Raw genomic sequence first — 12,081 nt, 5'->3', positions numbered from 1 at the left:
AGAATTTAAGTCAAGGTCAATTGAATATTGATGATTATGCTGCTAAATTCTCTACTTTGTTGCGTTTTGCTCCTCATATGGCTAGGAATGATGAAGCTGTAGTGAATCAATTCATTAGAGGATTGAATTCGGAGATAGTTGCATTCATGAATCTACAGCGACCCTATCACTTTGCTGATGTCTTAAGTAAAGCAAAGAGAGCAGAAGAGAGTCTGATTCGACAATTAGCAAGGTTGTGTGTGAAGCAACCCCAGACACCACAATCCCCTTCGAGATTCGAACGTGGCAGTACGAGTGGAAAGCAAGATTTTCTGAAAGCTCGGAAGAAACAGTTCAAGAAGTTAGGCAGTGGTTCCTCTAGTTCCAGTGGCTCCAGTCCGAGTTATACTGGAGTTTATTGCGCTAGGTGTGGAGGGAGACATCCCACCGAACAATGCCAGGGAGTGACTGGTAGATGCAATATCTGCGGACAACATGGGCATTTTGCTAGAGTGTGTCCTCAGAAGGGTTTCCACAGATTCCAGGGAGCAGGACCATCGGGTGGCAATGCGTGAGAAACAAACCCAGAAACTACAACAGGTACTATTCTTTATGATTATATTGCAGATGTATTGATATATACTAATGCATTCTTCATGAGTATCTGTGATTGAGTAGCATGGTGATATGCTATAGTTATGGGGTCTGTTTGTGCTGTAGTATTGATTTCCTTACTGTTTGAAGGAATATGTTGATATCAGAGATTTCTGTGACATGTTGTATACTACAGTAGAATGAAACCGGGATTGGGCTAGATTATGATGTACTTGTGTTATATGATTTCGATCTCAGTATTGATATGTAATGCTAAACAAGTACAGAAATATCGTAGCATGTGTTCCAGAAATAGTAAGATTACGACCAGATCTAGTTGATAAATGAGGATTTTAGATCCAGAAGTCCTTAGAAAATTGTAGGGTTTAGGACTCGATTATTACAGAAAGGAACAGATGGCATCCTTATGTATTCAGTAGATCCACTGAAATCGAGCCTAAGATTTGATAGTAATATCATAATTGACTGGTTTTTTCTTAGATAAGATGTCAGAGGGGTTCTCTATCAGAAAGAATTGACAGATTAAAGTATGGGCTAAGGAATCCAGTTGATTGTGTATTTCTCTTGAAGACATTTTAGTTCTGTTTCTAGATTGACAGATTATGTGTTCAGGGGTATTTTGAAGAATTATGCTTGTTATATCTATGATTTCGGGGTATATCCACAGCATCTGATTGTTTATATTGAATATTTGAAGACTGGGTTAAATATTCCGAGAACTGTGATTATTGTATACAGCAATGGGTCAGGTATGGCTCCGAATGCAGTTATTGATACAGGTTTATATTCATACTATGTGGTATCAGGAATGTCAGAATTAGCAGAATGTCAGATATGTCAGAACTTTCTTATCTGATTTGGACAGATTATCTTATTCTGATTATCTTCTTCTTGTGTTGATTTACATCTGCTGAGTATTGTTATGAGTTTAAATCAGTATTTGAGACATCTTATATTGTTTGGAAGTATATTCTAATTGCAGATGAGATAAAGCAGTTGATCTGGGCAGTATGAAGATTGGTCAGCCAGCCAAAATCTATTATGTTATGAGTTTTCTTAAACTCACTAGATCTGTATAAGTTCTTTCTATTCAGAATTCGATGTGATATTACCGTTATTGTGAATCAGTGTAATACAGTTTATTGTAAACAGTTGAAATCAGAGCAAAGTATCTTTACAGTAACAGATATGTGATTTTGTGTTTGTATCAGACAGACTGATTCTATTGTATGATATCAGAATGTTTCAGAATTGTTTTCAGCTTTTGATATGGATAGTCAGAACCGAATGCAAGGTAGGTATTTTTCATTATTTTATATTAGTAACAATTTGTTTATACCGGATAGTTCGAATCTGAAGTCTCAAGTAGTGTCAGAAATGCACCGTAGGGGATTCAGTTTTCTTTCAGATGATTCAGAATGTATGATATTCGAACAGATAGTGTTGGTATAGACAGATAAGATCAGTTGGGACAGCAATTTATGTTGTAAGGTTGGTAGAAATGGTACTGATATGTCTGAATCGTTAACAAAAGAAGCCAGAAAGCTAGGAATTAGAAGATTATTACCGACTTAGTATATTCCTGAATAGAAATGAGAGTACATTTCTCTAGCTTTTGTAATGAAATTACCACCATTTTCTGCAGATTGGGATATGGTATGATAGTGATTGATAGATTGTTCAATCTATATCAAGTAGGTTGTATAAGAAGATGTACAAACAAAACTAGAAGACAGAGATCACTGTCAAAGAAATAATCAGATTGATGTGATTGTGATGAAGTATGCACTTATGGTAGATTATATCATAAGCTGTTTCTCTCAGACTTGTTACAGATTGACAGGTAGTCAGTATGTAGTAGTCAGATATTGAAAGATATTGGTAGAACTCAAATACTGGATGTTAGCACTAATTATCTGAATGAATAGAGGTAGGAAACCAATGTCAGATGATGACGATTGGTATTTGGGACCGATGATGGATTATGTCTTTAATTGGAATACACAGATGGAATAGCAACTACAGGTGGTATTGCTTTGTTATGGATTGCAATTGGCGTATACGGGTGTTGTATAGCCAGTATTATGGGATTGATTCGGCTAGTGAAATGAGTTTGGATGTTAAACTCTATTATACGTTTCTTCTCTTATATTTGAATTGATTGCTTATGAGTTCGAGGACGAACTCAGATCTAAGAGGGGGAGAAATGTAATGCCCGAGATTTAATTATTTTAATCAGACATTGATTAATTGACGTGATCAAGGTTATACGAACTCAAATGAACCGATATGACAAGGCCGGGCGTCGTTGCAATTGTTAGCCAAGTTTTGGACAGAAACTTCGGCGCTCGAGCGGTAGAAAAGCACCGCCCGAGCGCCAATGTCTCGGTAATTCATAGTTCGGGCAGCAAGTGTGGCGCCCGGGCGGTAGCTTTCGACCGCCCGGCGCCAATGGGGAAGCTCGGAGACAGAACTCCTCGCGCCCGGGCAGCAGATGTTTACCGCCCGAGCGCCGAGCTCGCGCCCGGGCGTAATTTTATTACCGCCCGAGCGCCAGCTGGCATTTGAAAAGGGTGACACGTTTCTCTAGCACGCAACGTGGGATGTATACAAATATATATATATATTGGCATGCGAAATTTTCAGAAAAGGGGAAAGAAATCGTGGGTTTAGGGAAAAGCTTCGCTCTTATTTTCTTAAATTGATTTGCGAGCAAACCGTCTATCTGAATTGAAATCCGACTTCGGTACTGTGTTCCTATCAACGCAGGCTACGCAAGGACGTAAGTTTTATTACGTTTAGACAAGATTTGATTTTATGATGTTGTTAGAATTGAAGATGATTCAGATATGGTGTTTCTACTACCGTAGATATTGTAGAATCGCAGTCAGATTTAGAAACAGATTGTTTATGGAATTGTTATGAATTTTAGAGTTGATTTGATTGAGATTGCTATCAGAATTATGCTGTTATTCATTTTACAGGGTACAGATACTGAAATTATAGATTGTACTGAGATTTATTAGGAATTCTGGTAGTGTAATTGTGATGTTAAGAATTGACGGGGTTACAAGACTGTAGTGTTATGCCGTCTAAACATCAATTGGTACAGATTGATCAGATTCAGTATTGGTTTCTGTTATCTCGTAATATTGTTGATATGAATCAGATTGTAGTTTATTCAGATATTGACCAGACAGATTGTGAATTGGATTACACATTGATACAGTGTATTGGTTATTGTCATTTCAGATATGGACAAATTCGACTTCGAGACGTCGTCTTCATCAGATCAGGAAGACAAAGGTATAATTCATGTGATATTCGGGAAGAACAACTCAATTGAGATCGCGTTGAGTTGCCCAATAAATCACATACTATACTCTTATTATGTTTTATATGATTATGCTATGATTATAGATTGTTATTCATGCATTAAGATAGGACAGTCTGGAGATCAGGCAGACTCTAGACGTTCGGTGATATCACAGCTTAGGGGAAGATCACCTCTCCTATTGTAGATGTGGATACAGATCAGACCGAAGTCTAGGAATAAGACGTACAGCACCACGATTGGTTGGGTAGGTGACAGCCAGTGACGTCTTATTCACCCTGGGATCCCTAGAGTTTCAGATCGAGTCAAGTCTAGACATGATTTATTTAGGACTGCTGTGGGGACCCGGGCTCTAATTCTTATCTATGGGATTAAACGGATCATTAATATAAAAAGTGGGTCAAATTTTTGCTTCTACATTAACATCTAATGTAAATAAAACAACAGCATATCTTTATTTAATTACAACATGAACACATAATATACATATCCTGTCTGGTACGTACTAAGAAATCCAGTGTTCAGCTACAGTACATAATAAAGTACACAACTAGCCATCTGCTATGCCCGAGATCACCACGCTATATCTGTCTCTCATCCTCTGCGTGACCCAGATCCTGCCCCACCTGTTGTCATGCACACATACAGACACAACAACAGCCGGAAAACCGGTGAGAACAAATCCCAGTATAAACATGTATACATGCATTAAAACAATCTAAAACATGAACATGCTGATATGAATGTCATTCATATAAAATCGTGCAAGGCGAATCTAATCATGTCTAGACTCGACTCGACTAGAACTCTAGGGATCCCGGTGTGAATAAGACGATCTATCACCTACCCTCCCAATCGGGGTGACGGTACGTCTTATTCCTAGACTTCGGCCTGATCTGTATCCACGTCTACAAAGGGGCGGTGATCTTCCCCTAAGCTGGGATAGAACCGAACATCTAGAAGTCTGGATGATCTGCAGACTGCCCTATCTTAATGCATGAATACAAAATCTGTAAACAAGCATAATCATCTAATGCAATGTGACATGATCTGTAAACAAAGCATAGCAAGATTTGTATACAAGTTCTATAAACAAATCTATAAACAATCTTAATCATATCAAGATATAGATAATAAAACAAGTATGTGATTTTGGTTGGGAAACTCAAATGTGATCTCATTTGAGTCATGATTCCCCAAACAAAACATGTACTATACCTTTCGTCGCACAATCTGTGTCGTAGACGAAGTCTTGCTGCTGAATCTGTCAATACCAATCTGAAATGACATATATACAATGTACTGTATCAACCTCTAACTCACAATCAATAACGGTACAAATCTGATACCAATCCCAGTCAATTCAACTCTGAAATTCATAACAATTCCATACCGTGTCCGTTCTTAAATCCGTTTACGATTATACTATGTCTAATATGTCAAGAACAACATATATGAATCATATCTGATTCCTGCAACATCATAATTTCAAGACATGCCAAAACATAGTAAAACTTACGTCCACGCGTAGCCTACAACGCTAGGAACACGGTATCGAAGTCGGATTTCAAATCTGACGGACGGTTTGAAAGATACCAGCGCAAAAATTTCCAAAAGCTCTCGGAGCTTTCTCCTTTCTGATTTCTTATCAATTTTGAAGAGAAATTCGCTTATATATATATATATATATATCTCGCCACTTGCATGCCATGAAACGTGGCTTGTTCTCGCCAAACTTCGCTGGCGCTCGGGCGGTCGAAACTTACCGCCCGGGCGCGAGCTCGGCGCTCGGGCGGTCAAGATCTACCGCCCGGGCGCGGAACGTTCTGCCGCGGTGCGAGATTCTGGCGCTCGGGCGGTCATAAATTACCGCCCGGGCGCCACACTTTCTGCCCGAACATCAACCCAATGAGCATTGGCGCTCGGGCGGTCACTTCCTACCGCTCGGGCGCCACTAGTTCTGCCCAACACTTGTGGAATTAAAATACTTTGCCCAATTTGGTCTCGATATGGTCCGGCTATAATCACATTAATTATATTCCATAATTTCGGATTAACAGAGTCCGAATCTTGGCATTCCATCATGCTTCTCATGACATAACATGCATTCCCATATCTTCAAATATCGCGTTAATGAAGATTAGTAATTCTCAGGCCCTTACATTTCTCCCCCTCTAAGAAATGATTTCGCCCTCGAAATCTCAAGCACTCTATATACAAGATGTAATAAAATCAACATTGACTAAACACTTACATCAAAAAAATAACTCGGGATGTTTCTGTTGCATATCTGCTTCTGTCTCCCAAGTTGCTTCTTCCACGCCGTGACGACTCCACTGAACTTTCACTAAAGGAATAATCTTCGTTCTGAGCTTCTTTTCTTTCCGATCAAGAATCTGTATCGGTTGCTCAACATAGCTCAATGTCTGATCAAGTTCAGCTTCGTCAGGCTGAATGACATGAGAAATATCTGGCATGTATCTACGCAACAGTGATACATGAAAAACGTCATGTATTCCGGATAGAGAAGGAGGAAGTGCAAGTCGATAAGCTCGATCGCCAATCTTCTCCAGAATCTCGTAAGGACCAATGTATCGAGGAGATAGTTTCCCGCGTTTGCCAAATATTACAACGCCTCTAAATGGAGAAATTTTTAAGAATACTCTATCTCCTGCTTCAAATACTAACGGTCTACGTCTGATATTGGCATATTTAGCTTGTCGATCTTGTGATGTCTTCATCCTCTTCTGAATAAGTTTCACCTTCTCTGTCATGTCACGAATCATATCTGGCCCAAGTTCTGGTACTTCTGAGACGTCATCCCAGTATAGTGGAGATCTGCACTTCTTGCCATACAAAGCTTCAAACGGTGCCATCTCAATGCTCGTCTGATAGCTATTATTGTAAGAAAACTCACAGAGAGATAGGGAATCTTGCCAACTAATGCCAAAATCTAGCACGACGGCCCTCAACATATCCTCTAATGTCTGGATAGTCCGTTCTGACTGTCTGTCTGTCTGAGGATGGTAAGCAGTGCTAAGGTGTAAGGTCGTACCTAACGCCTGCTGTAAACTGTGCCAAAAGTGCGAAGTGAATCGTGGATCACGATCTGATACAATGGACTTTGGCACTCCATGTAATCTGACTACCTCTCGAATATAAATCTCCGCCATTTGATCTTGTTTATACGTCATTTTGTACGGAATGAAGCACGCAGATTTGGTCAATCTGTCAATAATGACCCAAATCGCATCACAGCCTTTGGATGATCTGGGTAACTTCGTCACGAAATCCATGGAAATGTGATCCCATTTCCATTCTGGAATGGATAAACTCTGAAGTAATCCACCAGGCTTCTTCCTCTCGGCCTTCACCTGTTGGCAGTTCAAGCACTTAGACACATATTCTGCGATGTCTGACTTCATCTGTTTCCACCAGAATTGTGTCTTCAAATCATTATACATCTTCCTGCCACCAGGATGGATGCTAAACCGACTACTATGTGCTTCTGACATGATCTGATGCTTCAAGTCTGAAACATCTGGCACCACAAGACGGTTATTTACATAAAGCACATGATCACGCACCTGATATTCTGACACATGCCCTGATCTGACCATTTGCATCGATCTCTGCACATTCTGATCTGTTCTTTGTGCTTCCTTAATCCTCATGATCAGGTCTGGCTCAACTTGAACAGCAGCAAGTCGTAGTGGCTTAGTCTTTGTATCAAATTCTAATCCAGACAGACAGCAATTCTCAACTAACTTGGTAACACCTATCGTCGATAAGGATAGGGAACAAACCTTTCGACTTAAGGCGTCTGCTGCTGCATTTGACTTTCCTGGATAATATTTGATCTCGCAATCAAAGTCCTTCAGTAGATCAAGCCATCTACGCTGTCTCATATTCAGTTCTGATTGAGAAAACAAGTACTTCAGGCTCTTGTGATCTGAAAAAATCTCAAATTTCTCGCCATAGAGATAATGACGCCAAATCTTTAGGGCAAATACGATAGCCGCCAATTCTAGATCATGAATGGGGTATCGAACTTCATGTGGCTTCAGCTGTCTCGAGGCGTATGCGACCACATGACCTCGTTGCATAAGAACACAACCCAACCCTCTGTGAGAGGCGTCACAATATACAACGAAATCACCCGTACCTGAAGGTATCGCCAATACTGGAGCACTAGTCAGTCTCTTCTTTAGTTCCAGAAAGCTAGACTCGCACTCCTCCGACCATACAAATGGTGCATTCTTCTGAGTCAATTGTGTGATTGGCTTGGCAATACTGGAGAAATCTTGGATAAATCGTCTATAGTATCCTGCGAGACCCATAAAACTGCGTATTTCGGGAACAGAAGTCGGTCGTGACCAACTGATCACAGCTTCTACTTTACTAGGATCTACAGAAATACCATCTCCAGATATGATATGTCCAAAAAAGACAACTCGATTCAACCAAAATTCACACTTTGACAATTTAGCATATAATCTCTCATTTCTCAGTGTCTGTAGCACAATTCTGAGATGCTCTGCATGCTCATTTCTGGTCTTAGAATACACCAAAATATCATCGATAAAGACAATAACAAAGTCATCCAAATACCTCTGAAAGATTTGATTCATCAAGCCCATAAATACCGCTGGAGCATTGGTTAGACCAAAAGGCATAACAATAAACTCGTAATGCCCATACCTGGTTCGAAATGCTGTCTTCGGTATGTCTACATCTCGAACTCTGAGCTGATGATATCCAGATCGCAAATCAATCTTAGAATAGACTGATGATCCCTGTAGTTGATCAAATAAATCATCGATCCTAGGCAATGGATATTTATTCTTTATCGTGGCCTTATTCAACTGTCTGTAATCGATACACAGCCGCATCGATCCATCCTTCTTCCGAACAAATAGCACCGGAGCGCCCCAAGGAGATACACTAGGTCTGATATACCCCTTGGCTAGCAGATCTTCCAACTGTGCTTTCAATTCCTTCAATTCTATTGGCGCCATCCTATAAGGAGCTCTCGAGATAGGAGTGGTACCTGGCATAAGATCTATACTAAAATCTACCTCTCGCACTGGAGGTAACCCTGGAATTTCTTCTGGAAAAATATCTGGAAATTCCCGCACTATTGGCAGATCCGCCAATGTCGGGCTCGACTTCTGCATATCTACAGCATAAATAAAGAAACCATCTGCTCCTTTCTGTAACAATCTGTTCATAGTAAGAGCCGAAATCAAGGGAATCCGAGATCTGGAACCCTTCCCGTAGAATTTCCACTCGTCTGTCATCTCGGGTCTGAATCTGACAATCTTGTGGAAACAATCCACGGTGGCTCTGTACTTAGTTAACATATCGATCCCAACAATGCAATCAAAATCAGCTAACCCAAGTACGATACAATCTAGATCAATTTCATGACCCTCAAACTGTAAGATGCAATGTCTAACCGTAGTTACTGATATCAAACCACTTCCCAACGGAGAATTAATAGACACAACATCTAACAAAGACTCAACAGGTAAGGAATGCAATAATGCAAATCGTTCTGAAATGAATGTATGCGATGCGCCCGTATCTATCAGTATATAGGCAGGATAACCACAAAGAGAACAGTTACCTGCAATGACATCATCTGGGGCATCCTGTGCTTGCTCTTCAGTCAACGCAAACACCTGGGCTTGTTGTCTCTGAGGCTGACTCACCGTTTGGCTACCTCTAGCTCTAGGCTGAGTCTGAGTCTGTGGAGGTTGAAAGGAATGGACAGAGGGAGCTTGTCTCTCAGGCTGAGCTACAGAGGCTGATGACCCTGCACTCTGAAATCTCTGTGCACTCCTCTGTGGACAGACTTTGGCAAAATGTCCTGGTTGCCTGCAATAGTTGCATCTCCCTGTCACCCCTTGACACTGTTCAGTCGCATGCTTACCCCCACAAGTGTTGCAATACACGCCTGTCACATCCGTACCCTGGCCAGGACCTCTCTGTCTTGACCCGCTGGAGCTCGATGAACTGCTCCCTGCCCTCTTAAACTGTTTCCCTTTCGCTTTCAGCTGATCCTTTCGCCCACTACTGCTGCCACCACTCTCAAAACGAGGAGGAGGAATTTGAGATGGAGGTAGTGGCGGTCTCGGACTCGGTGCAACAAACGGAGCACTCTTTTGCCTAAGAAATCCTGCTTCAGCTCCTTTGGCACGGTTCAATGCATCAGCAAAATTATCGGGTCTCCCAGTATTAACCAATGTAAAGATATCTGGATTCAGGCCATTTATAAACTGATCTGCCATGGCCTCATCATTACCTGAAACATGTGGTGCAAAACGAAGCAAAGAAGAGAATTTGGCAACGTACTCTTCAATGTTCAGTGCTCCTTGCCTCAGATTGGCAAATTCTGCACCTTTATCTTTACGATAGGATATGGGAAAGAAACGCAGATAGAATTCCGTCTTGAACACTTTCCACGTGATTTCAGTACCACGTTGCTCTAGTGCTCTTCTCATGTTCATCCACCAGTTCTTGGCTATATCCTGAAGTTGATGGCCAATAAGCTTTACCCTTTTCTCATCACTGTACCCGAGAGACTCGAATAACATTTCAATGTCCTCAAGCCAGCTTTCGCAGTCAACTGCAAGTTCTGTACCTTTTAAGGTCGGTGGTCGGAAAGACTGGAATCGTTTCAGTAGAGTCTCCATAGGGGTCGCAGTAACATCCATCGGATCACCGGATGTGCTACCCTGCTCTGGTGCTGGTGGTCGCAAAGGTACAACTGCTCTTCTAGGAGGCATGAATCTGATATACAAACAGATTAGTACACCTTCTATACAATCTGTCTCAGCCCTCCTCTGATCATATACCTCTGATCCAGAATCGGTTCTGATTCAGTCTTTACCAATACATGCTGAAAATCAAATCAGATAACAAACAACATGTAATAGGGAAAGCAATAATCATGCTAGCACACAAAAGAAAGGAAGAAAACACATTCTACCCCGCTCATACTACTCTATCTCAATCTACAGAACCTACTGCTCTGATACCACCTGTTGTGGGGACCCGGGCTCTAATTCTTATCTATGGGATTAAACGGATCATTAATATAAAAAGTGGGTCAAATTTTTGCTTCTACATTAACATCTAATGTAAATAAAACAACAGCATATCTTTATTTAATTACAACATGAACACATAATATACATATCCTGTCTGGTACGTACTAAGAAATCCAGTGTTCAGCTACAGTACATAATAAAGTACACAACTAGCCATCTGCTATGCCCGAGATCACCACGCTATATCTGTCTCTCATCCTCTGCGTGACCCAGATCCTGCCCCACCTGTTGTCATGCACACATACAGACACAACAACAGCCGGAAAACCGGTGAGAACAAATCCCAGTATAAACATGTATACATGCATTAAAACAATCTAAAACATGAACATGCTGATATGAATGTCATTCATATAAAATCGTGCAAGGCGAATCTAATCATGTCTAGACTCGACTCGACTAGAACTCTAGGGATCCCGGTGTGAATAAGACGATCTATCACCTACCCTCCCAATCGGGGTGACGGTACATCTTATTCCTAGACTTCGGCCTGATCTGTATCCACGTCTACAAAGGGGCGGTGATCTTCCCCTAAGCTGGGATAGAACCGAACATCTAGAAGTCTGGATGATCTGCAGACTGCCCTATCTTAATGCATGAATACAAAATCTGTAAACAAGCATAATCATCTAATGCAATGTGAAATGATCTGTAAACAAAGCATAGCAAGATTTGTATACAAGTTCTATAAACAAATCTATAAACAATCTTAATCATATCAAGATATAGATAATAAAACAAGTATGTGATTTTGGTTGGGAAACTCAAATGTGATCTCATTTGAGTCATGATTCCCCAAACAAAACATGTACTATACCTTTCGTCGCACAATCTGTGTCGTAGACGAAGTCTTGCTGCTGAATCTGTCAATACCAATCTGAAATGACATATATACAATGTACTGTATCAACCTCTAACTCACAATCAATAACGGTACAAATCTGATACCAATCCCAGTCAATTCAACTCTGAAATTCATAACAATTCCATACCGTGTCCGTTCTTAAATCCGTTTACGATTATACTATGTCTAATATG

General features: G+C 40.7%; 1 protein-coding gene across 2 annotated transcripts; it reads right to left on the bottom strand.

Moving 5' to 3' along the window:
- Positions 1–4,270: 4,270 nt before the first annotated feature.
- LOC140809814 (uncharacterized) lies at positions 4,271–10,968 on the bottom strand. 2 transcript variants are annotated; one of them, XR_012113184.1, is made up of 2 exons: positions 5,147–5,552; positions 4,271–4,554 (listed from the first exon to the last, which is right to left on the bottom strand). XR_012113184.1 is itself a non-coding variant. In XM_073167549.1 (2 exons), the coding sequence occupies exons 1-2, from the start codon at positions 10,717–10,719 to the stop codon at positions 4,523–4,525; spliced, it is 1,194 nt and encodes a 397-aa protein (XP_073023650.1). In that variant the 5' UTR covers positions 10,720–10,968; the 3' UTR covers positions 4,271–4,522. The 2 variants fall into 2 exon arrangements, 1 of the variants encoding a protein (XP_073023650.1); XM_073167549.1 differs by lacking the exon at positions 5,147–5,552 and adding an exon at positions 9,558–10,968.
- Positions 10,969–12,081: the final 1,113 nt, after the last annotated feature.

Source organism: Primulina eburnea, chromosome 13, assembly GCF_022965805.1.
Source record: "Primulina eburnea isolate SZY01 chromosome 13, ASM2296580v1, whole genome shotgun sequence".
NCBI classification, from domain to species: domain Eukaryota; kingdom Viridiplantae; phylum Streptophyta; class Magnoliopsida; order Lamiales; family Gesneriaceae; genus Primulina; species Primulina eburnea.
The sequence above is the reverse complement of the archived record's forward strand: the minus strand, read 5'-3'. Positions and strand labels throughout refer to the sequence as shown.